Genomic DNA, 21,261 nt, shown 5'->3' with positions numbered 1-21,261 from the left:
AAACAAGTGAACAGATAAAACCAAACAAAGAACCTCATAGGTGATTGCCAAAGGGGAAAGGAATTCAGGTATGTGAAATGAGTGAAGGGGGTCAGTTGTATGGTGAAGGATGGTAACTAGACTTTTGGTGGTGATCACTATATAGTGTATACAAATATTGAATTAAAATATTATATACCTGAATTTTATATAACACTACATACCAGTAAAAGTACATATATTTTTTTAAAAAAGAACATGTATTAATTACCATTAAAAACAATGTATTTCACAAGAGTACTAACCACAATCTTGATCTCATATGAACACTGATAAATTTAGTTTGTATGCTCTTAATTGACACCACCTGTGACTCACAAACATACCTCCATATCTTACTTTACTTTAACTTACAATAAATACCCTTATATTGAGATACTCAGTAAGAATTATCCATCATTCAGGCCTTACCTGTTTTTGGTTTCTCTGAAGGGCTGGGTTTCCGATGTTGGACTTCGGAGAAAAGACTCACATCGATGCCATACGAGGGATCATCCAAAAAAGAAGGCCTTCTCAGTCGTCCAATGCCAAGAGTCTTCGACATAAAATAATCCTCTGTGTCACTGATAACCTCGTCCTGGGGACACTGGAGGCATTCCACATCCTCGGCTTCCATGGCCGGAGCCGGTGACACGTGACGCCCAGTCAGGGCTGTGCTGAGGTTGTAGCCAGTGGATGGTTCACAGTCTGCACTCCCAGGCACGTTGGCATCTCCCACCTCCGTGCTTCTGACCTTTGTTTCTGACTCAGTTAGTAATTCGGAGAGGAGAGATCTGGAAAGCTGGGAGGACTCAGGTGTTATATCCTCAATGTCTTCCTTTTCTCTTTCTGAAGGAAGTACGGTCATGGGTTTTTGTTTGAATGTGCATCCATCCAGAAGACGCCTTAACTGTTCCTCAGAGAGAAGTGGTGCTGAATCTAACTGATGAAACAAGCCAAAAGTTTTCATAGTCAACTGATTGAATAACCCTTCTTTTTTTTTTTTTTTTTGGTGAGTTTCCAGTAATACAATATAAATCCAAGTGCCCTGAAACCCCTTACACAAAACACTAAAATAGCAAAATCATTCATTATAAGGTACCCAAAACTGCAGGAAAAATGTACAGCATCCCTAGAAAATAAGTTTAGAATTATTCACATGCTAAAATACAGGGAAAAGTCCCACAGAACTGATGGAAATTAATTACTTCACCAAATAAACCAGTAACACTGGACACATATCAGTAACTTGAGATGAAATGAAGTTATTAGAAAGCACTTTCAATTTTATAAATCTTGGAACATCAAGCAGAGAAATGAGCAACCTCCTCTTTGATAAAGAGCCAGGAATCCTGCCATAATCTCCAGTGGGTATTTCTCTGCGCCCCGCTCCTCCAACCCCCACTCTTCAGTGGGAACCCTATCACCACCCAAATCCTTAACTGGAAAAAAATCTCGGGCAAACAGGGCAGATTACACCTGCCCCTGGGGATTCACCACTCCTATGTCTGTCCACAGCTTTCAGCAGACAATACCACCGAAGACAGAAAAGGAAGGGTGAATGGGGTGGTGCATCCTGAGATGTATAGTTGTGTCAAAGCTGCAGGTCTAGACAGAAGTCAGGGGCATTCCAATAGCAGTGCATTCTGGGAGAAGGATATGATCAAACACACTTAATCTCTGCTTGTGAGATTATCAGGGCTGGGTGTTTCAAGCAAGATCTTAAGGACTTAAAAGCATTTTTTCTTCCAGAGATGATCTCAGGAAATAAAATATTAAATCAAAGTGTAGGGCCATGTTCTACAAGAATTCAACTAAACAGCAAGCCACTTGAATTGCAACAATCTCAAAAAGAATGGGATTAAAATATATTGAATCGCACTGAAAAAAATCTTCTCTAAAGAATCAGCACCATCTTTGATTTTTTTTTAAGTATGTTTTTATTTATTTTTATAGAGAGAGGAAAGGAGGAGGATAGAGAGAAACATCAATCAGCTGCCTCTTGCACACTGCAACTGGGGATTGAGCCTGCAACCCAGGCATGTGCCCTTACCAGGAATCAAACCAGGAACCTCTTAGTTCTTGGGTGATGCTCAACCACTGAGTACACAGGCTGGGCTATCACTAATTTACATCATTTATTATCTAGAAAAACTTCAGTCCTCCTTTATAGGGGAATGAATTATCAAAGAACAGAAAGTCCCCTAAATATAAGAAAACCTAAATATTAATTGCAATGGCTTTAAGTTCTACTTCAGCATAGTAAGACAATGCTATTGGCCTACTTTGTGGTCCATTATAATAATTAACCAAATTCTCTGCATATGTAAAGTACTGGGGATAGAGAAGGGAAGGGAAATGCTACTATTGGAACTGGTATAGTCAATTCCTCGTTACTGTGAAATGATTCTAATTAGCTAATAAAAAATAGTATGAAAAACAAATCTTGTATCAATATCTTGAGTTAAAAATATATCATGTTTTAAAATTATACTATTTAACTTCTATAAATTAAAAACTAGTTCTCATAGTGGCAAGTGTCATTATGAGTTTGACAGTAACAAGAATTTTGAAATATATTCTTAATAATTATCTGGGATTCAAAATTCATGTAATTCACCCTACGGTTAGCAAACCTGTAACAACAAATAGGAACTGAATTATATACTCACAAATTCTACTTCGTTCACTAGATTTCTGAAAGCCAGGTGTGGCACTTTATCCATTAGAAGCACTCCCCTCACCCCACCATGTAAACCTAGTCAACTATAAAATGAAGGCCGTCCTTGTATGGTACAGGATACTACTTAAAATATCTTTCAAAACCTGCTTCTGTAAAATAGTTCATAATGGATAGACAATCCTGGGATTTAGAAAGGGTCCACTAAGTGTCATTCTCACTGAAGGCTTATCATAAGAAATTTCCAGATGCTAGGAAAAAAGCAGTCCATACTGGAGCAAGAGGATGAAGAATTATGGAAGGAGGTCTGGGGAAGGGGTGAGATTGGCAGATTATCTGATAGGTTTGACCACTTCCACAAACAATATCGATAAGATAGCTAGTTGACAGTTCTGATGATGTATTTGGCTAGAGACGAAAAAAAAAAAAAAAAAAAAAAAAAAAAAAAAAAGTAAAAACAAAGCAATTATGAACTCTGAGAACAAAAATCTTTATGAAAAGAAAGGTAGTATTTCAGAGATAACACAGAAAACTCAGCAAAAGAAAATAAGGTAATTATTAACTCTAGGACAAAAAGTTGTACAAGAAAGGATGTCATAGGATACTACTTGTTTTTGCTATAATATTTATACAGTCATCATAATATGAGCAGTGATAATAACTTGTGATTTAACTGGTTACGGGAAATGGGAGGAGAGAAAAGGGATGTTTGGAGTAACAAAGTTAAATTCTTAGCTACCATCACAGGAAGTCATGTCAATAATAACACCATTATTAATATAAAATGTCCTATCGTTATAAATAGATATAAAATTAATCAATTAAAAAAACAAGTTATTATGAAACAAGGTAGAAGTAAAGAGTAGGGGGCACATATAGAGGAATTAAAAGTGGCTGATTCCAGAGAACAAACCAAGAGGTGGAGAAGTGGGAGGGGGCAAGGAGCTGCCATTTTTGTTAAAACATGTTATAATTTTTAATTAGTTATAATTAAAATTAACTTAAAATATAAAATTAATTTAAATGTATTCATATTTTTAAGAAATTTAATTTAAAAATAAAAATCTGAAATATTAAAATGAAATTCCTAACCAATTATATCTTTAGACATAAAGAAGTAAATCCAGTAAATTTTATGGAGTCTGAAATTTATATAATCTTGAAGCAGGGGGAGGGTACATTTTTAAGAAAAAAATATATAAAATTATAAGTAAAATAGGTACAAAGTGAGGGGTTTTTTTTATTTTTATTGTTTTTTTAGAGTGTGAAATACCACAAGTTACGGGAGCCTTGAAAATTCTAGTCCATTTCTTACACCACCTCTTTATATCATTTACCAGAAACGCCTATAAAGAAATGTTTCCTGATTGGAGCCTAGCTCCTCTCTCCACTCATTCCTTCAGTGAGGGGCCTTCTTTGGGATGCCAAGCTTGACAAGTCCCAGATCTAATATATAATATTGTCCTGACGGGTGGTTCTACCCATATCCCAAGGTTCAGAAACTGCTGCAGGACTTCTTCAGTGGAAAAGAGTTGAGTAAGAGCATCAGCCTGGATGATGCTGTTGCTATGGTGCAGCTGTCCAGGCAGTCATCCTATAGAGAGACAAATCCGGAAATGTTCAAGATACTCCTCTTTCCCTTGGCATTGAGACTGCTGGTGGAATCATGATGGTATTCATCAAGCACAATATTACCGTTCCTACCATGCAGAAACAGACCTCCACTACCTACCTCTGACAACCAGCCCCGGGTGCTCATTCAGGTTTATGCCAGTGAGCATGCAACTTGGTCATGATGGATAACTACCTGAGTGGCAGGTTTGAACTCACAGGCATACCTCCTGCACCTCATGGTATTCCTCAGATTGAAGTCACTTTTGATATTGACGCCAATGGCATCCTCAATGTGTCTGCTATGGATAAGAATACAGGAAAAGAGAACAAGTTTGCCATCACTAACAAGACTAATCTGAGCCATATCTCATAGCAATATTTTTACTGACACTTTACTGACAAGTGTCCATTAGCAGGTGAGTAGATTAAAAGCCAGTGGTAAATCTACACAACGGAATACTACGCTGCTGTAAAAATAATAATAATAACTCCTCTTACCATTTGCAACAGTATCGATGGACCTGGAGAGCATTATGCTAAGTGAAATAAGCCAGTTGGAGAAAGATAAATATCACACTTTCACTCATTTACTCATATGGAATATAATGAGCAACATAAGCTGATGAACAAAAATAGATCCAGAAATATAAAAGCATCAAACAGACCATCAAACCTCAGAGGGAAAGTAGGGGACGGTGGGAGGAGTGTAATAGATCAACCAAAGGACTTTTATGCATGCACCAATGGACACAGACAGTAGGGGGTGAGGGCATGTGCTGGGGATGTGGGAGCGGGCAGGGAGAGGTCAATGGGGGGAAAGGAGACTCGTGTAATACTTTCAACAATAAAGAACTTAAAAAAATTTTTAAAAAGAGAGTTGTCTGAGCAAGGAAGATGTTCAGCACATGATCCAGGAAGCTGAGAAGTACAGAGCTGAAGATTAGTGGGACAAGATATCTTCCTGGAATTTATTTGAATCCTATGTGTTCAATATGAAAGCAACTGATGAAGATGAAAAACTTCAAGGCAAGATCAATGATGAGGACAAACAAGATTCTTGATGAGTACAATGATATCATCAGCTGACTTGATCATTTCGAACATCAGCAGAAAGAGTTGGGAAATGTCTGCAACCTCATCATTACAGAGCTGCACCGGAGTGCAGGTGCAATGCCGGGAGGAATGCCTGGGGTTTCCCTAGTGGTGGAGCCCCTCCATCTGTCTGGTGGTGCCTCCTTTGGGCCTATCACCAAAGAGGTTGATTCAGCCAACCTTCAGCAAAGATTTAGCACTGTTCCACACATAATATTGAAGGACCCAAATTTGTAGTAAATTTCAACGCAGTTTTAAAAGTTGAGCAGCTGCCAGCATAGAGAGACCAATGGTCAGAGCAGAGCCAGACCGGACCCAGAACTCTGATGCCTAGCCTGCACTTACTCGGTCCCACACACCCAGACAGTCAGATTCCGCTCCTATCATTGTTGTTTGCTGGGGAAAGTCCCCACATGCCAGCCGCTGAGAAGGGGAATGAAGAGCTATTGTAGAAAGCACTTATTACTGAGGCCCTGCTGCTTGCCAGAGATGAGGCTAAGTTCTGGGGACACAAAGCAGGACTCACAGTCCAGAGGGGCCAGCAGACCCATGACCCTGAACATGTGACACTGAGCCCAGGAAAAGACACAGCAAGCTGCTGTGTGCACTGGGAAGGCCTCCCTGAGCAGGTGTTGTTTGCACTGAGCCACAGCCCCTCCCCAGAGCAACATCCATCCCGTGATCTTCTCTGTCCCTCCTGAAATTCCTGTTCCTGGGAACTCAGCACCTTTATACTTGCACGGCACCTAAAAGTCCGCTCTCCCTAGGAATTCCTTCCAGTCCCTTCTCACCATCCATCCTGTTGGGATGAAGAAAATGTTGTAAAAATGGATGGCAAAAATACACTTACTAAAAATCTTTGAATTGTACACTTAAATGAGTGACCTGTGTAGTATGTAAATTATACTGCATAATAAATAACTGGGCAATCTTTTTTTTTTTAAGTTAGAAAACTTTTAATAATCCTATCATGAGATTCTGAGGGGGGGCGGGGACAAGAGTGATATTGTTAGAATAGGAAGGGGAGAATGTGTGGGACTTCACACAGGATGAAGTGATAAATTAGACAATCACACAACAAGAAGGTGGGAATCTCAAGGACAATGCCAAGATTTCAAATGTGGGGTGTTAGAGGAAAAGGATTCTATTGGGGGTGGGCATTCTTGATACTTGAATGTGGACTGTGTGCACAGGGAAAGGAAAGAATGCACTGTAGAAGCACTGTATTATAAAGTGGGAAATGTGATATCTTAAATGAAACTATTAAAACAAAAAAAAAGTGAGAGGCTTCCCTGGTGTAAATCTGCTTCTGGGCACTCCAAGTTCAAGCACAACACATTTGAGTCTGTGTGCACGCAGAAATAAGCTCAACCACATCTCCCTGGTCCTTTAGGGCCATGGCTGGCAAACTGCAGCTTGCAAGCCACATGAAGCTATTTGGCCCCTTGAGTGTGGCTCTTTCACAAAATACCACGGCCTGGGTGAATCTATTTTGAAGAAGTGGCGTTAGAAGAAGTTTAAGTTTAAAAAATATGGCTCAAAAGACATTTCAATCATTGTACTATTGATATTTGGCTCTGTTGGTTAATGAGTTTACCGACCACTGTATTAGGGGAAGACACCTCAAGGGAAAGAAAACACAGATTAGAACGTGGCCTTTGACCTAAGCTTTGCCTCCTTGTGCATGTCACCTAAGGAACCCATCTCCTTCTGCTGTAAAATGGGGAATTTAAAAAGATCATCTCTAAATTAACTGCTAGCTATAAAGTGACTTTTTATGAACAAATGCTCTAAAAGTAAAAATAAATGTAAGAATAAGCCATTTCATTGACATTAGAATGTTGCCTGAGTAGAATTTATAAAAATCATAATTTAAAAAAGTGAACTTTTTTCTTTAATTTATTCACAATACCAATCCTGAACTCAAAAAGAAACCCTAAACATTCTCTGTTCTCAAAACATTATAAGTGACCTAATTATATTAAGCTTCTGGGTGGCAAGATAGATCAGGAACCTCAACACAAGTCATCTTTCTCACCTTTTGATTCCCTGCATAGCCTTGCCCACAGTGTAAACTCTGTATAGTAAATCAGTGCCATGGGAATCAAATGAACTGAAGTTGCTGAGTGTTTTGAAATGGCTAAGTACGACACTAACACAAACTACTATATGCTGAACTGGACGAAACAGGGGCTCTCTCAGGAACACCCCTGACTACCCTTGATAGTTAAAGAACCATGGCACATACCCTGTATACAGCTTGCTCTGAAACTCCTGAGCTAGCGAGCTCCATAAATGAACGACTCACTGTGCAAGCACAGTCAAATAACCATCTGTTCAAGTATTCACCTCAAAGTATTCATCTTTCACGCCAGTTCTAATTTTCCTGTATTTCAAAAACAAGTTATTATTCATGCTATTCCTGCCCTTCATGACATTCATCATAGTGCATCTCAGTCTTCATTTTCCCAGATCGGAGCCCAATCTATTTTTTCCTCTTTATATAAAAAGCCCCTCTCTTCCCATCTTCATTTAGTAGCCTTTTTATGGACCTTCTTTCTTGTTTTAGCCAAAATACACACATTCCATAGCCAATGAGTAAATGTATTAGATTTTCTCATCAGGAAAAAAATATAGAACACTGTGGCGTTATTTCTCCAGGTGGTGTCTTACAGAATAGTGCTAACTAGCATTTATTCACTACCTACTGTGGTACATATTACATGTAGCGATGCCTTTCATCTTCACAGCAAACCTATGAGGTAGCTATCTTGTTATTCCCACTTTATAAATGAAGAAACTGAGAAATTAAGTAACTCATTCCTGGTCTTATGGCTACTAAGTGGTGGACCTGCGATATGAATCTAGGTTTGAGACTAGAGCGCGTATGCGTTAACTACTAGGCTATATAACCTCTCACTATAAATGAGTTCTCCCTCTACCATCCTCTAAATATTATTTTTCCAACTTACATTCACTTTTCTGTCCATTCCCTCAGATATTAAAATATCTTCCTGTAGAGTATTTCGCTTAACTTTGGTTTTTATTAACCAGACTAGCTTAGTGTCTTATGCAAACTTCCATAAGTGCCCTTTCTTTTGGCTCGTTTCAGAAAAACAAAAAAAGACAACCCCGGCTCCATTCCCAGGGTGCCTACTATTTACACTTCTCCACCCAGATAAATACCATTTTGGTGTAGGAGCTAAATATGAGTGCAACTTGTAATTGCTGGAGATGGATCACAGCCCATAGATTACCTCACCTTCATCCCTGCCTCCCCTCCTATGCTATATATCAGGAGTTTCCCCAGCCATAAAAATCTTCAGTTATTTGGGCACTGGATTTGTTGACAAGGCAATTAAGATTATTCTCTGGTGCAGATAATCAGAAAGTCCACCACTATAAACTAGCAGAGGCAATTTTGTCCTTTGATGTAAGCTTATGTCCAATGTTGGGTGGGTTGTTTTTGCCCCACAACTGCTGAGTTCCTAAAGACCCACCCTATAAAGTCAATATGATTATCATAAGTGAGAATAGGGTGGAAAGCCAGTGTCCTAAATGATTAACAACAAGAGTATAGATATAAATAGCTTTCAATGACATCAAGTTCTACTTCAAAATAAGCAACTGGAAAACATCCCACCCTTTGTTTAATTACCAAGATATAAGTTTACAACTCTCTGTTGCAGCCACTGCTGGCAACACCTCGGTAGCAATTTGTTTTAGTCAAGGTTTTTTAGCCATAAGGAACAGAAACCCTTATCTACAAAAGAGAGGGGAATAAAGGCAGGCAATGAACTCCTTTGTCTTTTGCTTCTCTGAAAAACTATCTCAGGTGGTAGAGGTGAGTATTGTAGGATCTGTGAAGTCATCTCACGGATACCAACAAGCAGGAAATGAAGTTTGAATAGGCCTTTGAGGTTTGGATCCGAGAAGCCAACGATAGCCAAAGTCATTCTCTTACTGAGTCCCTTGTGTGGTCTCCTAACCCGCTGTTTGTCTGGTACATCCTCCTTTCTGCAAACCAGCTGTCTTTGCTTATTGCTGGTTTCTGCTCTCCCACAACCTCAGCTTACCCATGAGGCATGAACTGACTTTGGTCTTCATTCAACATGACCTTAAGAGTCTGGCACCTACCAATGACTGACAATGGTCTCTATGTCCATTAACTCAAATTTTCAAGCAAGATAACCTGGTTGGGCACTGACCAGATTATGAACTGACAATGTCGGTTTCAAGTGTTCACCACTAGTCTAACCACCTGTGGTCACATGGTATGAACATGGCCACCCAAGTCCAAGCTATTGGCAGGGCTGTGGGTAAGGGAGATTTCCCAAAGATGAAAGTATAAGCAGAGCAGGGAACCAAAAAAAATCTACCATGATGTTAAACTATAATTGCTATGAAGTAAATAACCATCAGATGGAACCTAACACTTAATGAAGTTGTATAGCCAACTAAAGGACTAACAATTAAGGTGTTTAAGAACCTCACCAATTTCATTCACTCTGAGTACTCACTGAATAATTAATTGAGATATAAAAGCATAATTATTTCTCAGAAAGGATTCACTCTGGATAGAATGACATCGAGATGGAGTACGGAGCAGCACTATCAAGTCAATATGCTCCCAATAGGTTCTTATAGGCTCAGTGGGTTCATATCACTTTCTGTGGCTCTTGGAAATTAAATAAGTCTAAAAATCATGGAGTGAGCCGAAATTGGTTTGGCTCAGTGGATAGAGCGTCGGCCTGTGGACTGAAGGATTCCAGGTTTGATTCCGGTCTACGGCATGTACCTTGGTTGCAGGCACATCCCCCATGGGGGATGTGCAGGAGGCAGCTGGTCAATGTTTCTTTCTCATTGATGTTTCTAGCTCTCTATCCCTTTCCCTTCCTCTCTGTAAAAAATCAATAAAATATAAATAATAAATAAATAATAAAAAATAAAAATCATGGAGTGAAATAATTGGTGCTCATATGAAAGTCTCCATCAATTGTGCTAATGATAAAAAGAACGAATGGTTTTATTCATCCTTCCCTTCCCAGCTCCCTCTCCCTTTCCTGTCCTTACACTAAGTCTACCCCAATCATATAAAGGAAAGTCCAGCAGATACAGTGCTCTTAGGAGGCCATACCAGAAACCAATGGTACTAGGGACCAGGAAGGATATGGCATATTTTTACCCAAAATAGTCAGGATTCTCTGGCCAAAGGAGAATCTGAACTCTAGTCAAAAGGGAAGCAAAGGTCATTTCCAGATAAAATATATAAAACATTAGGAATGAAGGCAAGGCTATAAGCAGGAAAATGAGTCAGCTCCCAAGTCAGAAGTGGGGAGGATCTGTGGATAGAGTAATATGGAGTGTGAAGTAGGTCAAGGCAAGCAGCTCTGAAGTAAGTTCATGAATGTCAGAGTGGTGTTGAAAGCCTGCTTTATGTGAGGCTTGGGTGTCAAAGTAACCGTGTGGAGTAGGACACACCCATGCCCAACTCATGGATCTTCCCCTAACAGCTGGGACAGACAGGCCCTGGAAGGTGGGCCTGAGGGCTTGCCTGGTGAATGTCTGCTGTGCCCCGAGTATTCTGTGATGGTTCTTCTCAGCTCAGGTGCCAGGGCTGGTCTCCATGTCATCAGGAATGCAGGCTTTCTGTTTCTGTCTACAAGGACAAGGGAGGTGGGATCCCAGCAGGATCCCAGTGTAAAGGGGGAGAATGGCACGGATGGGAGAAACTAGAAGTAAGATATGGGGTTCTCAACTACTCCAATTTGAAAAGAAGCCAGGAACTCAGCTTTAGCTGGTAACCAAGTCAGAAGGATGTAGATGTGCTCAGAGTTTACCTAGACCAACATCTCTACTTGGATTTCTAATAGGATGACTGGTGAAAGATGCTCTAATTTTTCCATTTGGCAGGAAATTTATCATTTGAGGATTGCTTGCAATTACTGTTTTCTAGCAACAGAGACAATAAGTCTACTTCCATCTGACTGTATCACTTCCTTTCCAGAAACAAGGCTTGGGTTCCAGCTCTGAAGCTGGAAGGAGGCTGGCCCCCCTGCACCACAGACTCCCAGCAAAACAAAGGTTGGCCAGGAGGTTGTTGGAAATGAGGTGAGCAAGTGAGGACAGAGCGCTTTTTCTGGTCACAGGGGGCTGGCTGGTTCACCTACCTACCTCCTTTCCATTCCCTGGGGAAATATATCCTGTATATTACCTTTAGAGCAAATAACTCCCGCTGCTATGAAGATCGCTGGTTTACTGGATAGTAACAATTATGAAAATCATTTGCATAGTCTTCCCTGCACTCAGTTTGAAAGTCTATTTTCACTATGTAGATATAGATAAGTTGGCCCATTATGGAGTCAGAAGTCAAGGCCATTAGCTATTTAAATGATTTGCCCTGGGCCAGAGTCCTTCAGTAAGAGGTCAGCTGAAAGATAAATCATGTTAGAAAAATTCATTATAGTTAAAACCTAAAGAACATCTGTAGCCCTGCCCTAGTGGTTAGTGTCAGCCCTCAGACTAAAGCATCATGGGATTGATCCTGGTCAAAGGCACATACCTCAGTTGTAGGCTTGATCCTAGGTCCCAGTTGGGGCACGTGAGGGAGGCAACCAATCTGTGTCTCTCTCACATTGGTATTTCTCTCTGTGTGTCTCTCTCCTCCCTTCTACTCTCTAAAGATCAATGGGGGGTGGGGGGGGAGACAAACATCATCAGTTGAGAAAGAGGAGGAGAAGGAGGAGAGGAGGAGGAGGAGAGGAGAAGGAGGAGGAGGAGGAGGAGAATATGATGAACAACAACAACAACAACATCTGTATGTCCTTAGGGCTTCCTAGCTAGAACTTTAAATAGTTATCTTGACACCATCTAAACCTTCCAACAGAAGAGAAGGTGACCTCAGAACTCCGTCTCCTGGACCTTCAACGTGCATTTTCTCAGCTAGCCAGTGGTGGTGCTGTGGTCCCTACAGGACCACCCTCCTCAAGGGCTCATTTAAGGGCAGGTCCGGGGTGTAGCCAGCAGGTGTTAAGGAAGATAAAGGATCACCACTCACACCAGTCAGGAGAGCAGGAAGGAGGCCAGGCACTGCTGCTAAAACAAGGTGAAGCTATCACACAGCCTACAGTAGGGTAGTCCCCTGAGCCCCACAGGCCGCCCGGCTCTGCCCATGAGTATTACTGCTTTCCAGAAACATGAGCCCTCGATGTGTGATCATCGCCACACTCATCAGCTGCTCCGAGGACAGCTTTTCTACCTCTTGAAGTGAGAAGTACTCACTATTGTAACATTATCTGGATCCCTCAATTAGAAATAACACAGCTGAACCCCACCTTCACAAGGGACCCCCTCACAATGATGCTCAACCTTCGGAACCAGAAAGGGAAACTGAATATTTCCTTGAATGAACCAGAAATTTCCTAGCATCACAGACATGCCCAGGGACCAAGCTGCTCTGACATTAAAATGCTCCAATGTGACCAGATTCCGTTTACCCATCACCCAGATCTGCGCACTTGCCTGCTGCTCAGCTGAGCGGATCTAATATGGCTTGTGCTGCCCCCACAGCTATGGATCCAGATATCACTATTATACTGATGTTACCGTAGGCCCCTCGTCACCCACCAGCACATCATGCCCCTCTCGCTTCCCACCCAGGCCTTCTCTATTGCTGCTGAGGTAGGAGGCAAGAAGGGCCTTCTCTATTGCTTCTCTATTGTTAGATAGCAAATGACATCTGAGCTGGCCACTTATAGGTTTGTGCAAGTCTCCCTTGGAGTAGATTCTGATCAAGAGAGGAGAGGAGCCAGTGAATAAAACCTTTCCTGTCCTCCCCTGGAAGGACTGCCCTGAAATAGTCACCTGTATGGATTCTCTGAAAATGTCCCACAAGATCAAACAGTACCAAGCAGTGACAGATCAAAATACATCTCTCATACTCTCCCTCCTTCTTTGTCTCTCCCATCCCACCCCAACCGCCCCACCACCACCACCACCCCCTACTTCTTCTCTGGTATTGCTTTTGCCAATTAAGTGGTAGCGTATTTGGCTCAGGCTCTGCTGTTCCAGACTAAGACGGTCACAATAAGCAGCAGCTTCCAAGTCCTGGCAGGGCTCTGGGGTGGCAGCTGGAGCTGCACAGGTTGGGCGGGAGCAGAGCCAGCAGCGCCACTCTGGCCTCTGCAGCTGGTGGAAGCTGGCAGGAGGGTGCTGGCAGGGTGCAGGGGCTGCAGAGCTCCCACCAGCACTGCCAAAGCCATGGGAGGGAAAGCGATGGTTCAGAATTCTTGAGGCGCTGCCCATGGGGTGCAGGCAAAGGAGAAAATCCGTGGAGTCCTGGGAGGACATCTGCCCAGGGCAGCCAGTGGGAGCGGAGCTGGAGGGAGACTATGCATTGGCGCCAAGGGGAGAAAGCCATGGTCAGCTTCAGTTTAAGTGTCAAGACAAAACAGAAGGAAAATGACAAAGGTGTAAAAGATGGCATGGTATGGTGTTCAGTTCTAAGGCACATCCACTGCCAAGACAGGAAGGCCTGCCCTCACTCTGGACTAGCAGAGTACACGACCAGGCCTGAGGTCTGCAGGGCCTTCAGCAGGAACAGACCCTGCCAGTCAGCAGCTGCTGAGGGACAAAACGAGGGGCTAGGCGAGCCATGCAAATCTGAGACATTCCTCCACATCTCCGGTGTGTCCAGCACCCTTTCCTCATGTTGTTTCCCTCAGCCATTTATATTCCACTTGGCAAAGTGCCCTGAGTTAAGTTCCTTAGGCTGCATGCTATTTTTTTGGAAAAACCAGAAACTCCTAAATGGAGAGGAAATACCCTTAACAACAGCATAGAGTAGCAGAGGGGGCTGATGTTTCTAAGGTGAAATCCCAGCTGCTCACTCCCCAGCTGTTCCATTTGGACAAATTACTTGACCTCTCAAAGCTTCACATTTCTAAACTGTAAAATAGAAACACTAACAACTAGCTGACTCCCAACAGCTAGCTGTGAGAAATCCTAAGGACTAACAATTTGCAGTGAGCAGGAGATGCATGTGTGAAACTGCTTAGCACACACGGCAGACAGAGCAGGTAGGATTTCAGTCAATGCCAGCGGTGACACTTAAGCTCCCATTTGAGAAGCTGGCAGCAGTATTGCTAGATGACCACTCTTATAGCCTGCACATTCCAAGTTCAATTGGCCCCTGCCCTGAGGGAGCCACAACAACCATTTGCAATGGGTAAACTGTCATGTTTACTCCAGCAGATTAGTTGGGGCCTCAGAGGCCATCAGATGCTGGGCGAGGGCACACAGAGGGAAAGGTGGAATGTGAGTCTCGCTCACTCCTGCAGAAAGGTTCACACCTCCAGGCAGCAAACACTATTAAGTCCTCAGCACCAGAAGGGACCCACAAAGGGTCAAAATAGTTTCAAAATAGTTTTATCCTTGCTCAAAATAGTCAATGTCAGGGCTCAAGATAAAACTTGTAAAGCACATTGCATATAAGCAAAACCAATGGACAAAAAACTCTGGGCACGGGAGGGCATGTATGGGCATGGGGGGGGGGGGGCAATGGTAAGATATGTACACATATAATACCTTAATAAAAAATTTAAATTAAATTAAATTAATAAAATTAAAAAAAAAAAAACTTGTGAAGCACAGGGATGTAGGTGAAAGAGGTTTATCCCTTGCTTTATATGCACATGCTCATGTGCACACACATGCACATCCACACAACAAAAGCACACATGGGACACTCTTCTTTTACCAACCCCTCTCTTTTTCTGCTCCCTTCCAAAAGCATCCAAAGACCTCAAGCTGACTCTGCAGTCCTCTCAAAAAGCACACAACCCTCAAAAAGCACACTCAATTCTAACGTTTAAAAATGTCCTGTTGCGCCCTAGCCAGTTTGGCTCAATGGATAGAGTATCAGCCTGCAGACTGAAAGGGCTCAGGTTTGATTCCAGTCAAGGGCATGTACCTTGGTTGTGGGCCTCCCTGGCCTGGGCCCTGGTCAGGGAACATGCAGGAGGCAACCAATCAATGTGGTTCTCTCATATCAATATTTCTCTCTGTCTTTCCCTCTCTCTTCCACTCTCTCTAAAAAAATAAATAAATAAATAAATAAATAAATTGAAAAATGCTCGGATGATGATTTTAAAAATAATTTTTTTAAATATCCTATTGCCCTGACCAGTTTGGCTCAGTGGATAGAGCACTGGCCTGTGGACTCAAGAGTCCCAAGTTCGATTCTGGTCAAGAGCATGTACCTTGGTTGCAGACACATTCCCAGTGGGGAGTGTGCAGAAGGCAGCTGATTGGTATTTCTCTCTCATCAATGTTTCTAACTCTCTATCCCTTATCCTTCCTCTCTGTAAAATATCAATAAAATATATTTTTTTAAAGTCCTATTGCCCTCATTTCACAACTTACCTACCCTGAGATGCATTTCCTCACTACTGTATCTAAGACTAAACAATCTAGGTCCTTGTAGAACCTGCCCAAGGAACAAGCTCACATTTTACAGGAGCTTCTTCAAATCAGAATGACTTAATACAAGAAATGCTTCTAAAAATGGGAATCCAGCTCCACAGCTGGATGGTAAAAAGATACCTGGGAGACAGCATTTTTATTTATTTTATTTTATTTTTAATTTTTTTTATTAAATTATTATTTCTGTACATATACCAATTGCCCCCCCCTCCCACTCCCATACATGCCCTCCCTGGGAGCCAGCATTTTTAGCACCCTCAGTTCAGGCCACACTTAGGCCTAGTCTCGTTTTACAGATGATGGGCCCTGTCAACCCTCATCCAATCTGATTATCCTCTCGGGTGTAAAGCTAGCACCAGAGAGTTAACTCCACAGTTAACTTGTTGATCGAGATCTTTTTCTGGTCACAAGCGGGTGGCCTGTAGCTTTTCCCAGGGCTGAGCAAGTGCTCCCGGAGCTTCCCCCTGTCTAGACGCGTATCTGAAGCATCTAGTGACCCCGGACCCGGTGCACAGCACACAGAGCCCAACGTCACTGCACAAACAAGAAGCTCTCCCGGAGTATGCTGCTCAGTGAGCTGTCCTTTCACATTTGCCAGTCTGAGAGGAAATCACGCGACCACCGGTGATAAGGTTGATATACTGCGAACAATATCCATGTTCTGTATGGGCCACTTTGTGGGAATTAAACTCTCTAGAATTCAAACAAAAGAGCCTTTGAGTGAATTAGATCCAAATTCAGAAGGATCTAAACAGATTAATGCATATTCTCTCTTAATAATGCCTAAATTAAAATTTTAAATTAAAACTTTCCCTTCCACATAGCAGGAGGCTACACGAGAAGGATGTCTTTCCGCCTCCCTTCCTGGTCATCAGGACCCATATTAGGCCAGTGTCCAGCCCAGCCCTGGTCAACAGTCAGCTGCAGCGAGGCTGGGGCCCGCTATCGACCCTCTGCCAGGAATGCTCTCCACCCCCGAAGGAGGGAACTGGGCAATCATTCTCTCATTGAACAGAGGAAGACGCTAAGGCTCAGAAATGAAATATCTTGGTCTAAGACACAGAGCTAATAAAAAATGAAAATATTTAAAAAAATTTTAAATAAAAATATAAAGTCAGAGCTTTTCATAGTCCTATCTTCGTACAGATGCTTAGAAGAGATCACAATGCCTCATTCCAGAGAGAGCATGCTGGTAGCAGCGGGTACTATGACACACTCCCTCCATATTCTATTTTACAGCTGAAAATGTTAACACGGTCCCCTTCAAGTCATAAACCAGAGACAGAAGTATAAATAAGAGGCCTTTCCTTTGCAGTGGATGACAGCTTCCCTCTGCACCCCCAAACTTGGGATCCCAGGTTACATCAGCACAGCACCCTCAGTGTCTGCTTCCCTAACCAATGTTATGTTTCTCAAGGCTGGGCCTGGGTCCCCCTCATCTGTGTCCTCCTCTGCGGCCAGGCCTACTGCACAAGATGGGCACAGGCAAAGGTTTGCTGGCTACACGAATCCTTCTTTGGGTGCTGTCCACCTCCTGCGTGGCAGCACACAGGGGTCTTAGTCAGCCCCCTCACCAGCCAGTGGTCCCAGGATATGGCTCAGACTCTCTCTCTCCCACATCCTGTTCCCTCTGGACCCTGTTCTCCCCTATTGACTTTGGAAGATAATAGTTCAATCAATTAATGAACCTTTACCTATGATTTGAGCAGGCCAGATAACAATGCTTTAGCTCCTGGAAAGTTCCTAAAATGTCCTGTCCCAGCAAAGAGAGATAAAGAGAGGAACTGGTTGAAGGGAGCTCTCCACATCTCCTTCCACAGCAACAAGTCTCCCCTTCACCCCCCACCCCACCCCCACCCCCACCCCAGGAAAACAAGGATTGTCCTCCACCAATTTCAGGGCCCCTGACCAAGAAAAAAATAGTTCAGATTCACAAAAATTCCCAAGTGAAATAAAAAGCCAATATTCTGGGTCTATCAGTGTAATATTCACCTACTGTCTGACAGAGAGGTTTCATTTGGTCTGCCAGGAAAACAGAGCCGAGGAATAATCACAGTCTTTGATTGTGGTTGGGTTTAATTATGGAAATCTATTCATGTGCATACACAGAAAGCTTCACAAGCATGGCGGAAAACCATTTCTTTTTATATGTATTTACAGGGGAAGAGCCTTCTCAAAGGTTCTTTATTAATAAATATAATACTTCAAATAAACAAGCCAAAATAGGATCCTACCTTTCATGAGATATATTTTCTAATTATGTCATATTACCATTCTCTTTCTCGATTCAGTAACAAGCTAGGAGGAGCTCCAGCCGCTGAACCAGAGGAGGGTGCTGAGTCACTTATATAGAATGGAATATGTATGGTATCAAGACTGGCAAATACAAACGATGTTCAATGTAGAGGTGTTGGAATATTACCTAATTGAACTGAATATGTTAAAATATCTTGGCTGAAAAAATATCAAAAAGGCAGTGAACACCTTAAATCTTTGTATTTATTTTAACACAGAAAATACTATCTCTGGAAGTCAGACAAAATAATGAACAGCCTTTATTTTTATTTTTATTTTATTTGCTTTGAATCAAATTTCAAATTAATATTTTAACTTCGGGGATGCAAAATAAAAACACAATGTCCCCTAAATCAGTTAATAACAATTAATTTAAGAATGATAGGCTAAAATACAAAATGCATAAAAGTGGAAACAGAAGAGTGGATTCAAATAAGTGTTTCCATTTGCTGGATGTAAATTCCCTTACTTTAATAACCATTTTTAATGTCCAAATCTTCTCCACTTAGCCTACCTTTGTAAAAGGTCTAACCAACTGGTTAACGTTCTCTCACACCATATATACAATATTTCTGGACACTCTTTGGGTCTACCTCAAAATATATCCAGAAACTAACTCATTCTCTCTTCCTCCACATTCTACCCTAATCCATCATGATTTCTCACCAGATTGCTGCATGGCCTGTTTTTACTGCCTTCCTGAGTATTCTCAACCCAGAGGGAGCCTATTAAACATGTAAGTTAAATCCTAAGTGCTTTTCTGCTTAGAATCCCCCACTGGTCCCCAGCTCCCCAAGAGTGAAAGTCAAACTCCTTAACAATTTGGTTTCTTTCTCTGCTCCCCCTCATTCACGCCCTCCAGCCACCTCGCTGCCTGAGCATGCTGCGGTCTTAGGGCTTTGCCCTTGCCTGCCGTCTTGTAGAAATGCTCTCACCCGGGTATCTTCCAGATCTGTTCCCTCGTGTCTTTCAAGCACCTGTTCGAGTGTCATCTTCTCACCCAGCTCCTCCCTGACTACCCTGGGTCCTTGCTCTCCTTCTTTCCCTTCCTCTGCCTTCCTTCTCTCCTTACATAGCACTTGCCCCTGTAACTCAATGGTTTGTTGCTGCCTCTTCCCACTAAAGTGTAAGATCCAGGAGCAGAGATCTCAACTGGTCATTTCACTATTCTAGCCCTGAGCCCAGAAAAGAATTTTTAACATGGTAGGAATTTAAATATTTGCTTAATGAATAAAATACTTTTTTTTTTTGTGGAGAAGTATGTGCCACACATGTATGTGCACACACCATGGTTTTAGCACCCTTCTTTATTCTCTGGCAAATTTTTACCTCCTAGTTGATAAGCGATATTTGCACTATTTGCAAGCCTTGCTCAAATAAATTCATGTGACTTTTTCTTACTTCTGTATCATAATAGTATCATAAACCAATGTCTTCTTTAGACAACCTAGAGTTTTTGCTAAATTTAAATGCCTTTATGAAGAATGTGTATATTCTCTAACCAGCCAGAACAATCCTTCTCTATTCTACCTTACCTTCATTCATTTCATATATTTATGTAAATCTTATGGTCTCTAACTGAGCTTCACTTAGTGACACCCAGATAGAGCATACTATAGATTTCATAACCAGCCCATTTCCAACTGCAATCTTCTAATTTACCTAGTAATTCCACTTATGGGCCAAGAACCACAACTTTCTTAAATTATTTTTCCTTTATTTATTTTCATCATCAATCTATCAAATGACCCTTTCGGGACTATTTCTCACAACAAAATAAAGTACACACAGTGCGTATCACTGAGTCAGCCGTGAGGGACAGTGAATGGAGCTCTCCTGCTGAGTGGACGCCAGGAGACTCTCTAGATTGTCTCCTTCTTACTAGTACACGTGTATCTTACACCAAGACATCAGTAGTATTTGATGACACACTTCTAGATTCTATTAGTGTGTCACAATATATTGGACAAGCATGGTTAACAAGCCTGTGGACAACCTAGTTCCAGAAAGAAGATATACGCCTGAGACAAAGCAGTGAAGTTATCCTGCTGCTCTTACCAGACAAAAGTAAACTATTTAGAGTTATCCTGCTGCTCTTACCAGACAAAAGTAAACTATTTGTGCCCCTTTGCCAGACAAATAAATTGCACAGCAAATACAGGCATGTGTGATTGTTCCAGTAAAGTGACTGCATCTTGAACAGAGCAAGTGTCCATTAATTGCTGTAAGGCCTTAATATTTCCTTTTTCCCAGGTGCTCTAATTAGCACATTCAGGCCTCTTCAGTAGGGCCCCATTTAGCGAATTCTTTACCTTGCTTCCATTGAAAGGCTATTGAGCTTACTGATCTCTGTCTGAAAATTAGACTGATTTCCCACTATAACAGCTAAAATCGAGCTTCTGTTTGCAAGAAGACCAGAGTATCATCTATCTATATAAAAGCCTAAGCAATCATCGCAACCAAATGGACAACCAAATAGGCTGCATGGGGTGACCAGGATGGCAGGGGGTTAGTGAGGGGTGACCAAACGACCGAGCTGCAGGCTGTGTGGGGTAACCAGGCCTGCAGTGAGGGAAGTTGGGGACTACCAGGCCGGCCGGGGGTGAGGGGGGCAATTGGGGGTGATCAGCCCAGCAGGCAAAGGCAGTTAGGGGTTACCAGGCCAGCGGGGGGGTGGGGGGGGCACATAGGGGTGATCAGACCATCAGGCAGAGGCGGTTAGGGGTGATCAGACTGGGGAGGCAATTAGGGGCGGTCAGGCAGTCAGGCAGGATATCAGTTAAGAGCCAGCAGCCCAGGATTGTGAGAGGGATGTCCTGGATTGGAGAGAGTGCAGGTCAGGATGAGGGGACCTTCCCCACCCCACCCCACTCCCATGCTCAAATTTCATGCAATGGACCTCTAGTATATAATAAAAGGCTAATATACAAATTGTCCCCTCAACTGGGAGCTCAACCAGGAGTTCCACCAGGGGGTGAGGCTGGCCGGCCAACTACCCACATCCCCTCTCCCTGCTGTCCAGGCCAATCAGCCCTGATCAGGGAGGGCTGGCAGGACCCCATCTGTGCACGAATTAGTGC

The 21,261-nt window shown here is 42.4% G+C and overlaps 1 protein-coding gene across 1 annotated transcript in view; it reads right to left on the bottom strand.

Annotated features, from left to right (window-relative positions):
- The window catches only part of FSIP1 (fibrous sheath interacting protein 1), a 174,237-nt gene that overhangs the window by 11,685 nt on the left and 141,291 nt on the right, over window positions 1–21,261 (bottom strand). Inside the window, exon 11 of the mRNA XM_036446450.2 lies at window positions 451–961. Within this exon, the coding sequence (XP_036302343.1) occupies window positions 451–961 (511 nt within the window). The remainder of the gene's footprint in view (window positions 1–450; window positions 962–21,261) is intronic.

The sequence above is a fragment of the Pipistrellus kuhlii genome, unplaced genomic scaffold (genome assembly GCF_014108245.1).
Source record: "Pipistrellus kuhlii isolate mPipKuh1 unplaced genomic scaffold, mPipKuh1.p scaffold_m20_p_1, whole genome shotgun sequence".
Taxonomy (NCBI): domain Eukaryota; kingdom Metazoa; phylum Chordata; class Mammalia; order Chiroptera; family Vespertilionidae; genus Pipistrellus; species Pipistrellus kuhlii.
The sequence above is the reverse complement of the archived record's forward strand: the minus strand, read 5'-3'. Positions and strand labels throughout refer to the sequence as shown.